Below are 23395 nucleotides of genomic sequence, written 5' to 3'. Positions count from 1 at the left end.
AAACTTCAGGTGCAAACATCAACAGCTACAGCCAAATTTCATTTTGAAGTGAGAATGCATATAAAACTTCCCTAGGAAGGTCAAGGAGTAGATTATTTATTCTGCTCCATTCAGTAAGATATTACCAATTTGTCAGGGGACCTGCATCACACAAATGACACTGAAATAAAGCAAGCCACCCTACTACATCATATTACTGTTCTTTCCACTATTCTTCAGTTCTAGCTGTTTCTCCTGCCCATTCCCCTACACTAAATTCATGCTCTTCAGCCTTGAACTTGAAAGCACACGAGGTATGCCAGATGACTTGGCAGCCAGGCTACCAAAAGCACAAAGGAGAATCAGGAGGTCTCATTGGACTTAAAATAAGCGTCAACCCCTAATATCTCAGTTCTGTCCCTACAACAGGATAAATGCAGCTGTGAACAGTCTGAGAGAGAATCACAGGAGCAATAAAGCTTGCACAAAATGAAGCTGGCTTTGAAGAATTACCCTTGCAGTTTCCCAGGCATTTTAAGTAGACAACTATTCTTCTAGCATCAATTATATATAAGGGGAAAGGGCTCCTTTGCTGTCAGAGTACTGAACTGGGAATCAAGATATCAGATTATATTTCTGGCTCTGCCACAAACTTCCACTGGGACCCAAAGATCCAAGATCTGCCTCTAAGTTTCCCATTTGTAGAACTACTCAGATTTGATTTATTAACAACAGCAATGCACTGAGAGAGCTCTGAATAGAAAATACTACAGAAGTGCCAGGTTATCTGTTTACTGAGCAAATATAACAGAGTTGAAAAAAAAAAAATCTGTGTATCTGAGTTTCCTCTTGGGTTTTTAATATTTGTTTGCTGAACAGTATACCCTGGCCATTTGCACTGCAATTTCAGAGGATACAGGAAACAAAGTAGAGATGCAGCCCTGAAAAATTTGCTCTCCTGAAGAGCTGGAACTTCAAGACAATCTTTTTCTCCATCAAAATTGATGTAAAATTGATGAGTCATGAAGGTTGGAAGGGACCTCCAGAGGTCATCTAGCCCAATTGCTTGAGCAAAGCAGTGTCAACTAGAACAGGTCACTCCATCTTGCCCAGTTGAGCTTTGAACAAAATAAAGATATTCCACAGCCTCCGGGCAACCTATTCCAGTTTTTTACCATCCCCATGGTAAACAATATTTTTTCCCCCACACTGAGTTGGAATTTCCCACTTTCCACTGTGTCTCCTTCTTCCACTGTGCACCTCTGAGAGGAGTGTAGCTCCATCTTCTCCATATTTACCCATCAGGGAGCTGTAGACAATAATAAAAATTCCACTGACCCTTTTCTTCTCAAGGTCAAAGAAACCTTGCTCTCTCAGCCTGTCTTTGCAGTCATATGCTCCAGGCCCCTCCTCACTTTGGTGGCCCTCCACTAGACTTGCTCCAGTAAGTAAATTTATTTCTTGAACTGGAGAGCCCAAAATTTGAGTCACAAAGGTCTCAACTGTAGAGTAGAGGGTAATGAATCACTTCCCTTGACCTACTGGCAACACCCTTGCTAAAACAGTCCAGGATGCTGATTGTTTTTGCACTGCAAGGGTGCAATGCTGTTGTTCACAAGCACTCCCAGAGCCCTCTCTGTAAAGCTGCTTCCCAGCCCCCAGCCTGTACTGATGCACAGGGTTATTCCATCCCAGCTGCAGGACACTGCATTTGCTTTCACTGAACTTCATGAGGCTCCCGTCAGTACTGTTGGTACTCCAGCCTGGCGAGATCTCTCTGACTGCTCAAAGTGCACCTTCCTATCCCACCATCCAGAACATTACTGAAGACATCATACAGCGTCGGTTCTTGAGGGACACTGCTCATAACTGGGCACCACTTGTAGTTTGTGCTGTTGACAACTGTCCCTTGAGTCTAACAGATCCACCAGTTTCCCACCCACCTTACTGTCTTTATCCAGCCCAAATTGATGAGACTTGGATGTAAGGATACTATGTGAGGCCACGCCAAAGACTATGGTTAAATCAAGGTAAATAGTATCTGTAGCTCTCACCAAGTTCACTGAGCCAGTCATCTCCTCATAGAAGGCAATCAGGTTGATCAGGCAGGATTCACCCTTGATAAATCCCCAGAGGCTGCTTCCAATCACCTTCTTTTCCATCAGCTGCATGGGAATGGTTTTGAACATGATTCACTGCATCACCTCCCCAAGAACTGAGGTAAGGCTGATGAGCTCACACCTCCCCAGATCCTCTTCCTTGATCTTCATGAAGCTAGGTTTGACATTTGTATTCTCCCGGTCATCAGGAACTGCCCACAATCGCCATGACCATTCAGAGATGACAGACAGGCCTCACATTGACATCAGCCAGCTTCCTCAGATGCATCCTATCTGATCTTGGACTAGTGTATATCTGGTTGCCTGAAGTACTTCGTAACTGTGCCGCCTTCTACTGTAGGCAATGACACATTCTCACAAAATCTGCAGGTAAGCTTCAAGAGGCCTAAGGGAAACCCTTATTGGTGAAAATTCCAGGAGAAAAAGCATGGAGTACCTCAGCCTTTTTAATGTCCCCTCTTCACAAGGCTCCCTGTCCCACTGAGCAGTAGGCACACATTTTCCTTAGCCTTCCTTTTCTACCAATGTACCCACTGTGTTGCCCTTCACATCCCTAATTTCAATGCCAGCTGAGCTTTGACTTTGCTATCTCCATTCTTGCATGTCTTTATACTCCTCCTGAGTAGCCTGTCCCTAAGCTCTCTGGAGTCCCACACCAATGCACACAATCTATTCACCAAAGACAGTGATAGTCCTGCTCAGTCCAATACAGAAAACTGAACTAATATGCATGTAGTTTAGAAGTAGAGCAAAAATAGTGAAACAAAATTCCTGAAAAAGAATATGCATGAGTACGTAAGTATACAAAGTTATTCAAGATACTTGTATAAAAAGGTAGAGCCTAAATTATTAATCTAAATTATCTTATTCAAGCCTGTATTTCATTCATGGGTACCCCAATTCCTTTCCAAAGAGGGACATATACTTAACATAGAGACACATGGTCATAACCTTCTACAGACCGGCAAGTTGGCCCCACCAGTATCTTAGGTCAACTATAGCCAGTTTGGATTTGTTTATTTTGGCCAAAATACAGTTTCTTTTGGTTTCCAATGTGAAGAACTTCTCAGTTCCTCCTATGGTGTAATACTGTTACTAACTTTGACTTAGTCTTCTTTGAAAAAATTGTTCTTCATGCTAAACCTACCAAAAAAATACAAACCAACCTTGGAATGCATAGTTTCAAAGCACTTGGTGTTTTAAAATGGTGAAAAATATTACTACTGAAGAGGGTTGAAAAATATGTCTCCATAAATATTTGAAATCACTGCAAATTGCATACTATTCAACAGCGTTAGGCTGCATGGAGTAACTTAAGTCTGGACATATTGATTGATGGTCCCCTCCAAGTAGTCTCTTCTAAATTAGCAGCTCACATTACAAACTTGTGAAATATATGTGGCAGGAGAGTTAGGACTGAGCTATAAGGAAGAGCAAAAGAACAATTGGAACACTGCAAATATGATGATATTTATAAATACAGATAAATCAAGAAGTTGTAAAATACCCTGAAGTATATCATGGTCTTTAGCATAATACGTCTTAGTCTACAATAAGTCTTAGGAACAGAGAAGTTTCTTAAATGCTGTGAAACAAAGATTTCTCCTTTCAGTATTTTAGACTTTTCACTGAACAGCTAAAGAAACCACCTTTCTCTTAAAGAGTAGCTTTTCAAAATATAGTCTAAGTACCTCTGAGAGCAGTAAGAGGAAATCCATTGAAAAGTATGAAACATCTGTTTAGAGTATAGTGCAGTCTAAGTCCAAACAAGGTAAGATATGCGCTTGAAAATTCTTCTGAGAAAACTCTGCTTTTTGCCATTGTCACACCTTGCATGAACTCCATGCTCAGCTGGTAGAGATGCAAATAATCTTTCTTGCTAATCCACTCCATAAAGCAAGCATTCAACTTTGGGGGTGGGAGTTACAAAGAAATAAACAGCTTTTAACCAGTTACCCTTACTCTGATAAAGACCACAGGTGGTGCTATTGATATAGCCAAGCAAAGTTAAATAAGAATAGAATACCACATTCACGTTTTTTGTAACACTTAAGCAAGTTAAAAACAGCAAAAATTGGAAGTGAATGGAAAAGATATTGACTTTCTATGGTAATTGTGTTTGCACTTCCTTTTGACTTTTTATGATGAAGTAGCCATAGAATGTTGTTTTTCTTTTCCTGAAGAGAAAGGAAATCACATAACCTTATCAAAAAATGCAGCCAGCTAAACCCCTTCCCTTCCATTCATTTAAATCCGTTTTATAAAATATAAATGCAATTATACAAACCATTATGAAGTCACTAATCATTACTGCAATTGAGATACACATATAACATATTTAAGGAGTTGGACTCAATCATCCTTACAGGTCCCTTCCAACTTGAGATATTCTATGATTCTATGATATATACATATAGACACAAAACCAACACACACCCACTGTTATTGTATCAAACTACAGCCATAAAAGATCTTTTAAAATGGTTCTTTTGTGAAAGGCCCAACACCTCATTTCATCATCTAGCATAACGATTTGAGGAGTTTCAATCCAGGACATATCTTCTATTGCTGGTCAGGGTTAGTAACACTGAATTTGACTAAAAAGTTACCTGGTGTCTCAGTTACTATTAATCACTTGTCCAACAAATTAGTTTGCTCAACAATCAAAGAAATACTTGAGCCAAGAGAAAGGAAAGGCTCAGTGTGGCAGGGAAATACAGATCCTGAGGAGTCACACAGTCACTGAGAAGGCTGGGCAATAAACCTTATAAACAAAATCTCTTTATGCCCATTGAAAAGCAAGGATTCAGCTTCCCTTAACAGGGCACACATTTAAAGAAAACAAACCCTTTTTTCACTTTAGTGCAAGCAGAAGAGAGGGGAGAAGACAGTACAGTAGGATCTAATGGAAATAAAACTGAGATTTGAGAGTTAACTGGCAGAAATGTATAAATATTCACAGAAGAAACTCTGTAAGCCATACTATAGTCTACATAATAAACTAGCTTTGCTTTTTCCCCCAGCTGCTTCAAGATCTAACTAGTCACCCCAGCTGAGGCCGTGGCATTTTGGAAGGCTTACACAAGTGCCAACATCTGCTTCTATTCCCATCAATGTCAAATTTGTCAGAACACGAAACTGCACCAGAAAAGCAATCCCTCCCATAGAAAAACAAACTCTACTTCCATGGATATCCCCTGAAGTACCAAGTGTAGCAGATCTATTACATTTCCAATTTCTATTCCAAAATAAAATTTCTTTCCCAAGATATATATACACTTTATTTATTTATTTATTTGTATGTATTTACCTACTATTGTATCTAGTCTATTTCCCTGTAGTGTATCTGCACCCTAATGTTCTTCATGGCCTGGTTTGCCTTTACTGGCCAAACAGTCATTGTACAGCACAATCATAAACACTAAGCCTTACACCAAGGTAAAAGGTGACAAATTAAGCCAGCCACTTTTTGGCAACACTTTACTATTCAATACTTTTTAATTTCTCAGCAACTTCTACGCACAGTTTTACTGGTCTCTTTACTACTGCTATATTGAGGGTTCAGGTGAGCACCCTGATTTATACAGTAAGTGAAACTTTATATGAAAACATTAAGCAAATTAAAAAACAAAACAAAACAAACCCACCCACAACTTGTTTTTTAAAACATTCATTAAAAAGTCAAATATATTCCACAGCATAAAATTGTGGACCAATGAGAATCTTGGAAAAGCTTATGTAGTTTTACTCCAGTTAGCTAATTATGCTTATAGAGTAAAATAGGAAATTTTCATTACATTTACACAGAGCACACTAAATATACATGCTTTGTCATTTGCTGTTAAGAATGAAATAGATAAGGTACATACTGATAAAGTCACAAATTTTTTTAAAAAAGCATCTTTACCATGAATGCTCAAGGTAAAATTAATTATTCAGTTACACAGTTGGATGACACGTAATTATTTTAGACAGAGTAAATATTCACCAACTGTTGCTTTCTCTCCCCCCCAGAAAGTGCATTTTGGTATAAAAAAAAAAAATAAAAATTCTCCTCTATCCTTGCAAGTACAGCTTCTCTTTCACTGGAAAACAAAAAGTTCACCATCAGAAGATGATATGATCACCAGAGAGATCACCCAGCAGCAGAAAAATCCCAATTGCTAATTTAGCCAGTAAAGTATCGATAGTTTGTAACAGAAACCTCATATTTTAGCTCATAAAAAACTCCATCTGCAGATAACAGTTTTCAAAGACTTTTTAGCGCCTTACGTAAATGTTTCCATCACTAGATTTCTTTCTTTTAAGAAATGCTAAATGCTAACAAGAACAAAAACTCTGTATCGCAATGACACCACAAATGTTATAATGAAATGTCTGAAGGAAAAGTGTAAGCCTTTCTTTATAATTTCCTGTGCATGCCTCCTGCCTCCAACATTGCTGAGACTACTAGTGGACTTTAGTTTATCCACCTCATGTATGTTTACATACCTCACTCAAATGGGTCCAAAACTGTTATTGCTCAGTATTACTGATGTCTCAATATACTGTGGTACTCTAGCTTATTACTGGAAGATTCAGGAGATACGAAAGAATAATATTAATACAACCAAACCTTTCCACTCAGATTTAATCTGTGATGAGTGCAGATTAAAAACAACGTACTGAATTAACACTGCATACAGCCAAAAAGAAGAGGTGAACGAACTCGCATGGGAATGACTAGTTAGCTATACCTATCTAATAAAATAATGAATATATTAAAACTTCTGCTTTGCACTTAATAGCCTTGTAGACTTTCGACAGAATATACAAACCAAGCTGCTTCTCACTACCCTGATGATAACTGGAGGATGAAGAATCACAGAGGAGTAGGGGAACAAAAATACTTTAAACAACCAACCAGAAATCGGTCCTCAGTAAGACGCTCTGTAATTCCAATATAAACTGAAGACGCTGAATAAATTTAACATATACTGGACATGTTTCCCGTGCAGGGAAACCAGCAAAGCATTTCCCATGTTGACACACACCAGCAAAGTCACTTCCTCCTTATAAAGTCTTCATTCTCCAGCCAGCCCCAAGCCATACCAGGCAAAGCCCCGTTTCCCCAACATGACTGCATCAGCAACAGGGCTCTCCTCCTCCCACCATTCCAATAAATCAAGCTTACGCTTCACCTCCTGTCCGTATTACATAGTGCCCATTGTGACAGTGTAATTTTGCTTCAGCCGAAGGGGTGGTGCACATTATTAGTTCACTTCACTAGATCTCATGAAGTACTCAGGCCAATGAGTTAGGTGTAGGATGATGTACATTACGCTTCCACACAAATCCCACTTCTATACTGCCCCTTTCCTACACAAGAACAATCAACTGAAGAAAACTGATTTTTTCTGTTCCTTAATTTAACTGCCTCAACACGGCATATACACAAAATGGAAACTGCAGTCCAAATGGGTGAAAAGTTGGCTCTCTTGCCCACCACTACTACACAAGTGCTAATGTACTTTTCCATATGAAGCATATACATCATAAAAGATTACATTCTGTAAGCCCACAGAAGAAATAGGCTCTAACCCTGAAACCACCGGGTTTTTTTCATTTATCTTAGGGAATACTCTGTTCCTCTTAACTACAGTGAAACCTGCAGGTACTCCATGCAAACTGTTAGGAAGACTATAAATGGCTTCAGCTTCTCAATCATAAAAGAAACATGGTTTTCACCACAATGATCTTCACAGACAGTGTCAAGGCGATCTGGAAGCCTAACCCTTAACTTTTATTGGAACTCGGGCTGCCTCTACTTTAACAAGACATCCTGGAAAATAGGATAGGGTTTGGACAGAGAAATATTCAGTGCTGGGACGCCACACTGGTGATAGGGGGGTCACTTCAGACTAGCTCTAGTCTAGTCCCAGGAACTACACACTCATTAGCAGCCAGATGTGCTCCTACCAAAAACCTTCCAGTTCACTTCCATCCAAAAAGGAACCCAGGCTGTGTGCCCCAAGATGACCTCATGGTGTGAAACAAAGTAAGCTGGGATAGTGTTTGTATCTCAGAAGAGCTCATCCTAGGACTGATAATGGTTTTAAGAAAGGGAAACATAAGCCTAGGACACCTAAATGAGAGGATCTAGCCTCCAGATCAAGAAGTAACCATAGGAACAAGTACAATGATGGTTTTGATGGCTTATGTAAAATAAATGTGACCATCTCCATACTGGCCTTAGTCCAGTGGCCCTCATAAATCCACCACCACAGCTGCTCTCAACAGCAGTCCTAGCACATAGGCCAAAGGAAAGCTCAGAAGTTGTTTTCTCAAACCAAGGCTGAAGTACAGTTAAAACATATGATACTTCCTTGTCAAGGATTTACATCTCTGAACTGTCACTTCAGCCCTGTTCACAACCATTAATGAATATGAAAAACTTGATGTAGAACCAGCTATTTAACTCCAGCCCTCCTCCCTTTCTCCGTATGATTTATTTCAATCATCTTGGTCCCAACTGCAAAAAGATGCATTACCGAGTTCAGTATTTGGATGCAACTTGAAATACATACAGAGCCTACTCTTTAGAAGGAGCTGAGCACTTTTTGCTTGAACACCCATCTCTGCTATGTCTTAAACTGTAGGGTCCAAAATTAAAGATATTACAAGTTCTTTAAATTTGCTGAAATGATCTAAGACTCTGACATACACCAAACTGGGGGCTTAAGATAAAATATTGAAGAACATTCCTTTAGAATAGGTATTTTTTTACAATAGGCAAAATCTGAGTGTTAAATGGAAGCAAGTAAAACACAATCGCACAGCCACTTTCTCAAAAACATAGACGTTAAACTTAAAAAAAAAAACAGAAAACACATTGGACCATTTACCATTTTTCATGGTTCTGCTGAGGATAAACATATGGAGAAAATAAGCTACTCTGTAGATCTTATTTCACTCCAGTGTCTGTGATTTTATTCTCCCCATCACAGCCAAGCTGAGAATTTCCTCTTTCATGATAATAAGCAGAAAGTCCACAGATCTCAAGGCAGCAAAGCAGGAAGTTTGCAGTTTGAAGGATTTCCCCTCTTCACTGGGACAGGGGAGGAGAGAAAAGTATGAGGGGGCTACTACTAAATCTTTTACAAACTTAAGCAGCTGATTTGGACATACTTATCTCAACAGGGTCCTCGAGTGATGCTACCGAGGCCACGCGCAAATGAAACGCTGCCCGCATCTGCTCTGTAATAATTTTGTCACTTTGGCTTTTTGAGAGAGTGAAAACTCCTGCCTTTCCCATTAGGGTACTACCCGGCACGAATAATCCTATCAACAGCGGCAGTCAGATGTAGAAGGAAGCTAAGACTGCTGCAACACAGCTCTCCCCAGAACGCCCTACCTTCCCAGCTGACCCTGTATCACAAGACAGGAGTTAACGCCACATGTGGCTTTAATGCCAAGCAGCTGCTGCACACCAGCACCCCCTCCGTCCTCCTCCTCCTCACCCCCCCGGACTATCGCAAGTAATGGAACTGCAGCGCCCTGTAAGCAACACGAGCCCCCACACCCACGGCAGACCTGAACCCAAACACGTTGCCCCCGGAGAAGCGAGGTCACCCGTCCAGGCTCTCCGAGGAGGGCGGCCGTGGGGGCGGGGGGGGCACGACCCCTCCCCAGCCCCTTCAAAACCTGTTACTCCCCCTCCCTCTTAAGCCAAACCGGAAAACCCTCTGCCGGCCGCGGGTCCCGCCGTGCCCGGGCCGGCGGCAGCCCGCCCCGCTCCCCGCGGTGGGCGCCGCCTTCGCCGCGCAGCAGCGGGGCCGCCGGGCGAGGCGAGGCGAGGCCCCCCCGCTCCGCTCCGCGCCGCTCCGCGCCCCGCCGCTCACCGACACCAGGAACTCCAGCGTCCCCACGTAGTCCCGCTCGGTCTTGAGCAGCTCGTTGAGGACGCAGACGCGCAAGCGAAGCTGCTTCTCCAAGTCCTTGCCGCTTTCCCCCTTGCCTTCCCCTTTGCTTTCCTCTGTCATGGTGCAGCGAGGAGGAACGGTGCTCCCAGCCCGGCGCCTTTCCCGGCTGCAGGCAGCGCTGCCTGAGCGCCCCGGCACTGCGCTGCGGACACGGACAACAAAAGACCCCGCGAAGTTACGCGGCGGGGCCGGGCTCCGGCCGGTCCCCAGCCGCGCGGCAGCCTCAGCCCCTTCTCACCCGGCTCCAGCAGCGGCCCGAGGTCCGGAGGCGAGGAGCCAGCCCCGTGCGTGCTCCTTTCCCGTCAGGAAAGGGACACAGCCTGGAGGAAACGAGCGGTCACTGGTTCCCAGCTCGCCCTGTTAGCTGAGAGGTTGGAAAGCCTCCGCAGCAGCACAGACTTGGACATTAATCAAAAGCTTTGTATCCATGTGACTCCAACCCCTTCCCCCCCCCCCCCCCCTTCGCTAAATCTCAGGAAAAAGGAAAGGAAACAACTTGAGGGAAGATTGCGTGCCAGCAGCTGCCTGTTTCACACACAAGCTGCGAGCTCCAGTTTGAGGCTAATTGGAGATCTCCAACAACAGAGCACAAGAATTATAAAAATGTCCCAGCAAGCTGGCTGGCCAGGGGATCAGCAGTTGTTTTTGTTTTGCTTTAATCATCACCAAAAGAGCCATTTCAGCTTCCCCTTCCACACCTTCCCACGAGACATATATTACCATACATACACTGATGTGTATTACAAATAGTGCTTTGATATTCTTCTGAACAAACACACAGAGCTAAGTGTGTGCCTGTGCTAAGCGAGTACAAACAGTACGATTGACAATAGGTACAGAAAAGTTCTTCTGAGATAGGGGATTTTTTTAGGGGTTTTCTGGTTACTGAAACAAGGTGGTATAAAATCCCACACAGTTTTCCGGTCTGCATTGGAAGTTCAGATTTGCATGATACATTAAAAGAGTAAAAAAGAATTCAGTAGCCTTTTCAAACAGTTACCAAAGAAGTATATAGCTACTTTATACAAGAGGAACTGATTTCTTGAAAACTGAAATATGTCAGCACACTACCAAGTGAATTTTGAAACCACTGATGAAAGCTGAAGGCTTCTCTGGCTAGCTCTTCGATCTGTGACTGGAAAGAAAATCCAGGTATTCAACTTCAAGATTACATATCAAAGCATTTTTCCAAACCTGCAACATCCTAAAAGGAAGGAGTGAAATGGAAACCAGGGTGTAAAACTCTTCTACAGCCACAGTACAAGCTGAGGCAGCAAGAAGAGTCCTTACTGGAAGACAATAAGCAAAGGCATTCGTGCTCTGATAACCAGACATCATCTAGCTGTTTGCCTCAGACATCTACTGGGAAATAGACAATATAGTTCCCACAAGATGTTTCTCAAAGAGCTGAAATAAAAAAGCCCGTTTCTCTGAACATGTCCTACTTCCCCGCATCTCGCCCTTCCCAAACACACACAGCTCCCTCGCATAAAACCCAGGCAAGTAGCAGCAGTTGCTGTGACTGGTTCTCCTATGTGTATCCTGATCAGCCATTTATGCACATGCACACTAGCCTGCAAGCTTGCCTACAGACCTCAAAGGGTAACTCTTCCCTCAATGGGATGCTAGTTTGGGACTCTCATTCCAAAAACGGCCACTGATTTTCATTAAAATCAGAACTTCGTGGTTTTGAGGACCTCAGTCCCCTGACAAATCTGCTTCAAATGCACTGACAGGTTCAAAACAGACGGGGGCAGAAAAGCCAGCACCATCCAATCATTGAAGCTTGTTTCCTTAGGAAACCTGTCTGCAATAGACAACCTGTCCTGATGATTAACTAGAAACTTTCTCACCTGCTCAGGTGGGCTTTACCAGTGAGGCACAGAACCAAAGTCCCAAAGCTTTGTGGCACCTGCCCTGATCCTATAGAGGAGATAAAGTGCTTCACACTTGCTTGCACTAGCACCAAGAAAGCTGATGCTATGGTGGAAAGGCCAAAAAAAGTGATGCACTGAACCCCATGATGAAGTTTTCTCAAGTGATAACCAGCAAATGGATCCAAAAACCACTGGAGTAGAACACCAAGCTACCACTTTCCCACTCCTAAACACATGTGGGTGCTCTTTCTCAGGCAGTCATAGCCAGATGCCTCAACCTAGTTAAATTTCCTGTCAGCATGTACCCTCCCTTTCTTTTAGGAGAGCAGAAATAAGTGACGGCTACAGTTTCTGATTTCAGACATTCCCCTTTGCTTCAGCCATGTGCCGTTAGTTTTCACAACCCACATGCACACGCACAGACCTAGGTGAAGGCTAAAAGAGACAGGAGCAGCAGCTTACTGTCTTTTTCTTCCCCATCATCTATAGCAGTAAGAATCCCTTCCCTTCAAATGTTTGTTATCTCATTGCCAGGAGACCTTAAAGCCTAAGTGATCCTTGTCCCAGTTTATACTCTTGCTGTCCTCACGCAACTAATTCTTGCTCCTTCATTCAGGCAAGCAGCTCCAGCTATTTGAACCAGCAAAAGCACAACTGACAACACTGAAGAGATTTTTATGACTCACTTAAGGCCACTGAACCCAGCAAAGCCCACAGCTGATATGCAGTGTTAGGAAAAGTAGTTGTAAGTACCAGACGCAATCTATGGAAAACATATATGCATACATGCTTAGCCAATTTCCCTGACAACCTGCTTGAAGTGCTAAAGACAAGGGCAAATTACTCTTTTCCCCCTAGTTTCAGGAAAAAGCTGAATTGCTCCAGTTTCATTACATCAAAATTGGAAAAAATAATAAAACAAAAGAAAGGTAGAGCATACACACAAGATGAAAAATGTCAGCTCAAACAAAATGTTGTAAGCAACCAAAGAGCAGATTTTACAGTGTGGTGTATGAGGGAACCTGACTAGTAGATAGCACTACCTGTCTTAAATACAGAAACAAGTTATATAATACAGTATACTGATTATGCTAGCATGTGAGAGAGCGCAATTCTTGCTCCCTATGGGGAAAGCTACAGGTTTGGAGAAACTGTTCCTGTGGGATGCTATAACTTTGGAATACAACAAGAACTATTTCGGTCCAAGGGTAATTGAGGCCCAAGTTTGAACTCCATTTAGAGTCCTGTTGAAAAAAATATTGGCACCACACAACTTTTGGCCTATTCACAAAACCATGTAATTGAGGATGGATGGATGGGACCTCTCAAGATCATCAGTCCAACTTCCCTGCTCAAGCAGGGTGGGTCGCCTTGCTTGCACAGGGCAGCAGGACAGGCTGTCCAGCTAGGTTTTGAGTATCTCCATAGATGGAGACTCCACAGCCTGTCTGGGAAACCTGTGCTAGTGTCTAGCCAGTATTCTACAGTAAAAAAAAGTCTTCTCTTGTGTTCAAACAGAACTTAATTTTTTTAAATGTGTGCCCATTACTTTTTGTCATGTCAGTATGCACTACTGAGAAGAGTTTGGCTCCCTCTTCTTTATTGCCTCCCATCAAGCATTTAGAAACATCAATCAGACTGCCCATGGACCTTCTCATCTGCAGGCTAAACAGTCCCAGCTCTCTCAACTTCTCCTCATATGCAAGATCCTCCATTCCCTTAATCATCTTTGTGGTCCTATCTGATGACCTGGAACAAGTTTCCAGATATTAAAACCCTTATGCATGACAGATGGTAGTAATTAAACTTCATCGATCTGCCATGACATTTGTGTAGTCTAATGGAAAACCACATGGATTTGTTTCTGTATTGCTACCGAACGATGGCTATCAGTGCAAGACAGTACCAGTATCACACACGAATTAAATCAAACATTCTGCAGCGCATATTATCTTGTATCACAGCACTGTAAAGGACTCTTCAATCCAGCTGGGAATTTAAATTTGTCTTCTTTTCAGTGAAATCTGAAATATGTTTCTGAAGCTATATCAATAGATGGTATAGGTTACTTTGCAGGCTGCTCACCAACACTGAAGACTTCTTTCTCCAAGGTTTGTTTTTCTGAAGGACAAAAACCAGGGACAGACTAACAGAAGCCAACCACTTCTACTCCCCTTGTAGAAAACACTACTGGGAGTCCCTTTTCTCCACGTAATACTGATAACGCAGTAATTTCTCCCACTCTAACCTGCCTAAACAGTCCATGCAATGCAGAAATGGCTATCAAAGCTAAAACTAGCCATTTTCCTGAAGCAATCTTCACTACTAGAATTTTAAAAAAAAAAAGAATTCTTAAGAGACCTGCCCAAGAAACATGATTAACAAGCAACACTAAAAAAATTCACCTGAATAAAACCAGTTTGTTTACAGGTGCCTCTAATACCATACTGAGCAATGAAAAGAGTAGCTAAGGGACTAGCTGTAAACTGTCATGAAGTAAGTGTTGGGGGTTGAGTAAAGGGAGGAGTTCACTTTTGACACATTGCTGTCTGCTCATTCATCACAGAGTTTACACTAAAGCAGCTTTGCAGACACAGGTTTTAAAGAGAAGTCATTATTTGTACAGAATGGACCAAAATAATCAGTTCTGTAATCTTCCTTTATGACATTTTTGAAGGAAGATGGAGGTACTTCAACCACAAAGACATTCAAATGGCCCCAAGCCCTGTAAGTTTGTGGAGGCAAAGTAATATAATCATCAACATAACGCTTACAGTGAGCTCATATAATCAAAAGATTTCTGCAGGTATTCTGAATACCAGCTGGTCCCCCCAAAAACCCAGACTTTTTTTACCCCAAACTGCTGCAACATTACTTTCCAAGTATGAACGCACCAGACTTCACCACACAGTCTTTCCACAAGCCTCTGATAATGGTGCATATCTATCTGCAAGGCTTTCAACCGTTTTATTCCCACCAGCACAAGGGACACGGCAAACATCTGTAGCAAACAAAATCTCAACATTCAGCTTTACTTAGCATGTAAAGAACTACTGCGTGATCCAGATCTGATTGATCCAAAAATAAATCTAAAAGGATATAAATAGATTATAACTCTAAAGAAAAAAAAGGGGTGATTAGTAATTCACTTAAAGGCATGTATTTGACTTCCCCTATAAAAATCAATTGTACCTTCAAGAAATCCTGCAGCAAGAAGCCACGTAAGTCTTATAATGGCAAGTGATCACTATAGATAGTTTTTCTTCAGAAGATATCTAGCATGAGCCAGCACATCTCCAGAACCTCAAGACAGGAGTGCAGTTAGTTCACGTACCTTTTGCATTTAAATTGGTATTAAAAGAACATGAACTAACACAAATACATGGCAAGATCCCCTCAGGAAACTCTAATTAGTCCAGGAAGAAACTGACCTTACATGGAGCCAGCATTACAAAGTAAAAATGGTCTCCACAAGGTTCAACACCAGCTTAGTGTACCTTGATGAAAGCTATTTAAACTAAAACCTCAGCTTATGTAGTATCTAAGCAGAAGGACAGAATGGGCAGCTGTGGACAATTACTCCACCTCATTTTCAAGAGGACACCTGATTACAGCTTCTTTACACTAGATATTTAGCAACCTTTTTAAAAGCTGATAGAAAACTGAAGCAAAATTAATTATAAACCATGCAAGCTGAAATAAACTGAATACAATTTACTCAAGTAATCTCAAAAAAACCTCCCACATCTTAGTGAGAAATAAAACAAATTAACTACAGAGTATACAAGGTCTTTCATGTTGCTAGCCAGATTTATATCACTGGGTTCTCCATGGGAAAGAAACCATAACTGATCAATTAAAACACCTTTTTGATCTGCTCATGGGAGCTCTGCAGAACAACGAAACAGAGATTGAGAAGCAGGGCTTTATGTCGAAACCACGTCTTTGACTTTGGATAACAGACAGTAAAACAAAACTTGATATGAAGGAAAGTGTAATTAATTTCCATTTGGTTCACTTTAGGGTAAAAAGAAAAACAATCTTCTTATTATAAGAACCCAATCATGAGCTTTCAGGAGGAATGTTAGCTGATGTACAGTGAGTTCTCCAAAAACAATAGCATGTTTGTTTGTTTATAGTTAATCAGAGGACAGTAACTCATCAATAAGTTTCCAGCACTAGAGCTTGAACTATTATATAAACATGCCTAACTTTGGCAGTATTTAGAAGGTGGAAAGAACATTAGATTCATCAGCTAGCACAAGCTAGAAGACAGACATATCTGACTTTCACAGGCAGCCTCTGTACCTTGGCAAGTACATGACATATAGACCCACTTGAAGGTACTCTTTCACTCAGTTTGAAATACCTTTGATACAAGGGGTAATTTTGTCACATCTAAAAGTAAGGAACTTTTGTCCCTCCAAGTGCAAAGACTTACTACTGTTACTCAGAGACTAATACAAGTCAAGCTAATTATTTTCTCAAGTTTTTTAATATTCTTGCTCTAGTACAATGACTTAGAAGGGGTTTTTTCATCTTTTTTCAAAGCGTAAAGTTGATCAGTAATGTCTCTAGTCATTGCATATGCAGTGTATGGTACTGTCAATACTTCCTGAAAATCTTAAATTAAGCAAGACTACTAATTAAGTTAAAAAAATTTCTGTCTTGCTTTAATTGCTGGATGAAGTGATGCAGGAGCCTCAAATATCAATCAATTGAAAGCCCAAGACAAAAAAAACCAAAACAAAACAAAACACAAAACAAAACAAAAAAACCCAAACCAAACCAAAACCAACACTCAATTCCTACTTCATCAGAAATTATTTTTTATGCTCACAAATGTGTGTTTCAGAGAGAGGGTAGGGAGCAGGCAAGGAGAGGTAACATAAAGCAGATGTCCAGAAGCAAGCTATACATGCATGTAAGCAGAACACAAGTCACACTGGTAATACCAGCACAAAACCAACGGCATTTGACTGGTCTCAAGATTTCCATTTTGTTTTAAGTAACTGATACTTGCACTGTATCTCTTTGCCTCTGCCAAAGCAACAGTAAATACAGACTGTTCAAGTTATGATGTGCTATAAGGTATGTGGCAGCTAAGCTTCTTTTTTCTCCTAGTTTCTTTTGCCATGCAACAACTTGCAAAGATAATAAAAAACAGCTGAGATACTGAGTTCACTGGTTAAAGTTGAAAGTACAGAACAAACTGCCATTATACTCCAGAGATTTAAAGCTGCTGATACCCAAAGCAGATATTTTGTATTTCCAACCCCTCAGAGAGTACAAGAGTGGAGAGAGTAATATTTTGAAACCATTATGAATTAGGGGTTCTAGCAAGACCTATCAATCAAGAAAAGATAAACTTTAAACTAAACTGAAAAATTAATTTGAATTTTATTATGGTTGACGCATTTTCTTTATGAAGGAGCTGAAAGAATGATAACTATTACAGAGAAATCTAAATATGTTCTTCCCTAGGCAGAATTGGTACTGTCAGAAGATGAAGATTCTGCCAAAATGAATCCTTTAAAAATCTTTTTTTATTAGAGGTTATTACCAGAAAAGCAGAGTAAGACTGGACATGCCGAGAAAGCATGACCAAGTACAGCAGAGTATTACAGTATTCATTTGCTAGAAGGTTTTTATATGAAGAAGTGAAACAATTCCATTTGTAAAAGCAGGTTTTTAAAAAAAATCTGAATGGTAAGTTTACTGTAGTGGCAACTTATTGCTTTATAGCAAGATATTTCACAGACAAATATGATTTGTATGTTCTGATGTTCTCTGTTCATTTGTCCAAACAGGGAAAAAGCCAAGGCTCTGCAGCCCAAGCCATGTGTTTTAACCACGAAACAACATGACACAAGGTTAGATCATCAGCTGACATAAATCACTGCAATTCCATTCATTTCACTGACCATTAAAGACTCAAATGAAATACGGACTAGCAGTCTAACCCTAGTTGAACTATCACCCATTTATTTTAGCTATGTGCGTGAAAAAGAACAAACATATTACAGTGGAGTTGCAGTAGTTATTTGGAGGCAGAAATGTTGTGGGGGTTTTTTACAGCATGTTCCTAATATACTTTTCTTCTCTAGAAAGGTAGGAGAAGGACAGAAAACATTAAAAAACAAAATAGAATATCACTACCAAAAAAATCTATGAACTTAGCAACAACACACAGGTTCCTTCTTAAATATACTTAGTTCTTCAACCATAAAAGGGTTACACATTAATATTAAATGTTTATAGAATAGTTTAAATAGAACATGATAATTTGCTCCAAGTCATTTTCTTTTTAACCTTCCTTTTCACTTCTACCTATCATAATAACATATATGAATTTATCAATATATTCACATCATTTGCCCCCAGGGAGCTATAAAATGTCAGCTATATCCGTACAAATTTCTTTCAGGCAAGACGGATTGAACAAGGATGCATAACTTTTTTGTAAAAAAAAGACAAACTTCTTCATGCAGCTCCTCTGTCTTCCAGGTTTTTGTTTCCATAACACAGCCATTTTGATATATCACTTTAAAAACTGACAATTTACTTACAAAAATGAGATTTGAGCTGGAAATACAGAACTAATTTTATACAGTAGAAAGTGAAAAGATTCAGTATTATGCTTACTGCTACTGAGTTTAACCTAAACATCTAGATCTTGCAGTTAAGTCACACTGACTAAACTCCAATGTTTCTTCAGATTTTTTTTCCCAGTTTGTTCATATGTGACACTACAAAACTAGGTTACATTGAGGGTGGAAGGATCTCAGCCTATCAATAATCACAGCTTTCCTCCTTGGTTGATATTCCTCCAGAAGCCTCTGATGCACAAAACTAGAATCTTTTGACCATAAGTTTTTCCACTTTTACACAGTTTCCTGCACTGACTACACACTTCTGAGACTCTTGTGTTTATTCTTTAGAAGCTGCTTCTGTGTAGATTTTAACCTGATCTTTATGGTATGATCGAAGTGACTACCACTCAGGCATTAAGCAACATGACTGGGATCTGGTACATGTTTATTCTCTTACCCTTCCTTTAAGGGAAAAGGCCTATGCTGTTAAGTGTTAAGGTTGGGATTAAAAAAGTCATGTAGCAACACAGAAATACTGCTATTTACAATGGAGGAGGGACAGTCAAAGCAACACTCCTTGCACTTCAGGCAGAAACTGGTTAAGATAACAACATTCCCCAATTTTGGGACAAGTTAATGGTAGCCCTTTGAGACTATGAGAAAGTTTCTCTTTTTTTTTTTCACATGTACAACTAATAATACAAGTGTTTAAGAAATACTTTGGCTAGGTAAATCTAGACTGTGAGGCTATGTCTCTCTTCCCTGCACCAGGGGACCAGATAATAACCAGTTCTGGATCTAGCCAAGTAAATCAGACAGGATTCCTCTAATCTGCATGTTTTTATCTGTAGCTTTAAAATCCCTTTTGCCTGGTCCCTGTACCAGGACTTTGGAAGGAAGTACAAGAACTGTTACGGTAACATATAATGAAAAAATCACATGGGTGGAAGGGACCTCTGGAGCATTTCTAGATCAAACATCATGCTCAAAGCACATACGGTTAGAGCAGGCTGCGCAGCTGAGTTTTTAATCTACTGCTCAGGGCAACCTGCTCCAGTGTTTCACTGCTCCTGTGGGTTTTTTTCCCCTTGTAGAGTCAGCATTTTCAACGTTCTAACTTGTGTCTGTTGCCCCTCATCCTTCCACTGAGCAGCTCTGAGAAGATTGTGGCTCCATCTCTCCACACCTTGCTGTTTATGGAGTTACAGAGAGCAGCATCAGCACCGCCTGCTCTTTTAAAGGTTGAACAAACCCAGCTGGTTCTCTCAGCCCCTCTTCATACATCATATTATACAGCCCTATAAGCTTCATGTTGGCTCTCTGCTGGACTCATTCCAATGTCAGTGCCTCTCTGGTACTGGGAAGCCCAAATCTGGGTACAGTACTCCACCAGCAGTCTCTGAAGTGCCAGACATAGGGGAAGAATCACTTCCTTCAACCTGCTGGCTACGCTCTTGGTCTCATACTCAGCCCAGTATGACATCCGTCACTGAATAACTTCTCCTTATGAAGGGAATGCAGGACTTGCTGACTAGGCTGATTTTAAAACACTTTTGTTCTGCCAAGAAGCAATGCAACCTGAACCAGAGCCAAGTGGTGTCTCAATATTAATCTCCTCTTGGTTATCAGCTAAGTTTAGCATCTTACTATGGCTAACAGAAGTGTTAAAGGTCAGCAGCAGTATAATGCCTCTCTGAGACAAAAGCTCACTAGATGCGGGATGTAAACATGCCTGCCAGTGACAGCACACTGATTTATGAGTGCTGAAAAATCAGTAATTTGAATAAAAGTTGGGTTTGGAACAGCAACCGTTTATGGCCATCCATAAAGACTGTGTAGCAACAAGTGCAGTAAGGCAGCCATGGGAATGGATGATTGGGAATTTCCTGTGGAAGTAGCATTTTTATTTTCCACAGTAAGAATTCCCACTCAGCCACTATGATATTGTTTGGAATCTAGAAAGTTTCCTGTACAGGTGCTCCACGAATGCTGGAAGGAACTGCAGAAATGTTTGTGTGGCTAAACAGCACACAAACACATTCTGTCAACAACATGAAATCACAGTTTAAAAAAATGTTTCAATGTACTGATGAAGACACAAGGCTCACTGGCCAAGAAGCAGTGAACTAAGAGCTGAATCTGGAGTTTAACACTGATTAGTTGTGTAGGCTCTATTAAGTCATTCCACTACATGCACCTCTGGGTTCTTACCAGCTATTAGCTCCATTTACACACTTGAATACCATTAACCCTCAAACCAATATAGGCTTTTTTTTTTGGCAGCTGTTATGTTTTCATAGGCCTTCCTAACTCACATTTCCTTGCTCACATAATGTCAAAAATACCTGGTGGTATTTCCACAAAGTACCTCCCACTGAAAGGAGACACAAATTTGCTGCTGTTGTAAAGTGGAAGTATCAGTGAAGGGCAGCTTTCTTACACTAGTGGGAATTTCACTGTAGGAGACTAAACAGTAACACCCCTGCAAATCAGTGTGAATTGTAATATCTGATTTTGTCCTTCCCGGACAAAAGCATTTATTCTGTTAGAGTAATAATGTTGCCTCAATATTTATCTTTTCCATTATTTTTCAAATGACTGCAATACATAAGATTTTATTTTTACTTTACAGAGGAGTTTATATACAGCTGTAGCACAGCTGTAAGATCTGCTGTCCCAGCGAGTTATCACAGATTTGCATACCACTTGCTAGTGCAGTTGGCTTCCCTGTAAGACAGTGGCGTACAGCTCTGGTACTTGACGCCATGAATGCTTAATAACTCTGGATGCAGGATTTGGACTTCCAGCAAAGACTGGTGAAACAGAGGTTTCTATATGTCATCCAGCAAATGACAAGAATGATTGCAGAGTTTGATTTGAGGAGCTGAGCAGTATCTTTATATTGAAAAATCTTTATAAGATTCAGAGTAATAAGCCCAGGATGGTCATGTCACTTGTAGGATTAAGAAGTTGAGCCACTTCCAAGGTATAGCTTCAAAACCCAAGGCTTGCACTCCTTTTGGTAGAAAATATCCTTTTTATTGTGTCGTTCTTTGATAAACCATGACACATTTGGTAATACATGAACTTCATCTGGTATCATTACTATATATATCTGGGACTGTTTAGCTTAGACTGGGACTCTGTAGCCTGGAGAAGAGAAGGCTCAGGTTAGGGGGAGGGGCAGATCTCATCAATGTATACACACACGTGAAGGGAGGCTGTAAAGAAGAAGAATCCAAGCTCTTTTCAGTGGTGCCCAGTGTCAGGACCAGAGGCAATGGGCACAAACTGAAACAGAGGAGGTTCCCTCTGAACATCAAGAAACACTTTTTCACTGTGAGGGTGACCAAGCACTGGCACAGGTTGCCCAGAGAGGTTGTGGAATCTCCATCCTTAGAGATATTCAAGAGTTGTCTGGACATGGTCCTGGGCAACCATCTCTAGGTGGCCCTGCCTGAGGAGGAGGGTTGGACCAGATGACCTCCAGAGGTGCCTTCCCACCTCAGCTATTCTGTGATTCTGTGAACTGCCAGGCTCAGAGGGTTTCGATCACTGGCACAAAGTCCAGGTGGAGGTGAGTTACTAGGTGTATACCTGGGGGCTGACACTGGGTTTAACTGTTTAACCGCTTCATTAATGATCCAGATGACGAGACAGAGTGCACCCTCAGCAAGTTCACATATGATATAAGACCAGGAGGAGTGGCTGATATACAAGATCATTGTGCTGCCATTCAGAGTGACCTCAACAGGCTGGAGAAAAAGGCAGAGAAGAACCCATTGAGTTCGACAAAAGGGAATGTGAAGTCCTGCACCAGGGAAGAATAGCTCCATGCATCAGCATGCACTGGCATCCGACCAGTTAGAAGGCAGCTTTGCAGAGAAGGACCTGAGCATTCTGATAGACAAGATTAACATAAACCAATAATGTGCTGCAGCCCCATGGATAAAACCAGCACAGAGCACAGGAAAAATATAAGAAGAAAGAAGCAGCAAAAGAAAAGAAGTAAGGAGCAGCAGAAGGAAACTGCTATGCACTGACCCCAACTGCCTGTGCCACGTGTCATCTCACAAAAGGGACTGGGAGTAACCTGTAGCAGTAACAAGGGAAGTGTAAGACAAGGCAGATGGAAGGAGATGTGTCTGGAGTAAAGTTAAGCCTCAGAAAAGGGAAGGAAAGGTGTTTTCCCCAAGTCTTTCAATGTTTGTCTTCTGTCTCAGTACCCAAACCAGTAACTAAATGTTTATGTCAATTGGCAATAAATTCTTCAATTGGCATCTGTCTTGCCTGTGACTGCCCTTTGACTCCTGCACAGCCATACCCTACCACCCCTCAAGCCCCACCTTGACACTTCTCCCCACATGCACACATGCAGCACCTACCCCCAGAATCTTAGAAGTCTGACGCCGCTGTTCCCTACAGACCCTCAAAACTTCCCTTGACCTGCACCCAAACTGCACCAGTGTCCCAACAACTAACAAACCCACCACAGGCCTATGCTGCCAGCAGTGCCCCTGATACCAAACACTAACCAAGTACACCAGACTATCTAATCAGAAAACACGTTCTGCATGTTAAGTCATTATGTGTGGAATTTAGCCTCAGATTGTTATTAAAGTGTGTAAAAGTTGCTTTCTTATCTCAGTCTTGTTTCACGCCTGTGCTGCCATGTCAGCTGGTGTGGCTCATCCTGCATTTAGCTCTGCAGAGCTGGAGCAGGGCTATTGCTCCAGATTGTATCTGCTTCACTGTCCTGATCCTCCCTGTTTTCTCAATTACCAACAAGAGAAAGCAGCATCAATAAGTCAACATCAGCAAACCACCAAAACCTAAATATACTTGCTCTGATTTTCACCTAGAAT

At 41.2% G+C, this 23395-nt stretch overlaps 1 protein-coding gene across 2 annotated transcripts in view; it reads right to left on the bottom strand.

Annotated features, from left to right (window-relative positions):
- The window catches only part of PREX2 (phosphatidylinositol-3,4,5-trisphosphate dependent Rac exchange factor 2), a 189535-nt gene extending 179124 nt beyond the window's left edge, over positions 1–10411 (bottom strand). Inside the window, exons 1-2 of one of the 2 annotated variants that reach the window (XM_075023413.1) lie at positions 10299–10411; positions 9980–10202 (exon numbers count right to left, since the gene is read on the bottom strand). In XM_075023413.1, coding sequence (XP_074879514.1) covers positions 9980–10120 — 141 coding nt within the window. In that variant the 5' untranslated portion in view covers positions 10121–10202; positions 10299–10411. Of the gene's footprint in view, positions 1–9979 lie in introns of both variants that reach the window. The other variant, XM_075023414.1, reaches the window with a different exon arrangement.
- Between the last annotated feature and the right edge of the window lie 12984 nt (positions 10412–23395).

The sequence above is a fragment of the Buteo buteo genome, chromosome 3 (assembly GCF_964188355.1).
Source record: "Buteo buteo chromosome 3, bButBut1.hap1.1, whole genome shotgun sequence".
In the NCBI taxonomy this organism is placed as follows: Eukaryota; Metazoa; Chordata; class Aves; order Accipitriformes; family Accipitridae; genus Buteo; species Buteo buteo.
The sequence above is the reverse complement of the archived record's forward strand: the minus strand, read 5'-3'. Positions and strand labels throughout refer to the sequence as shown.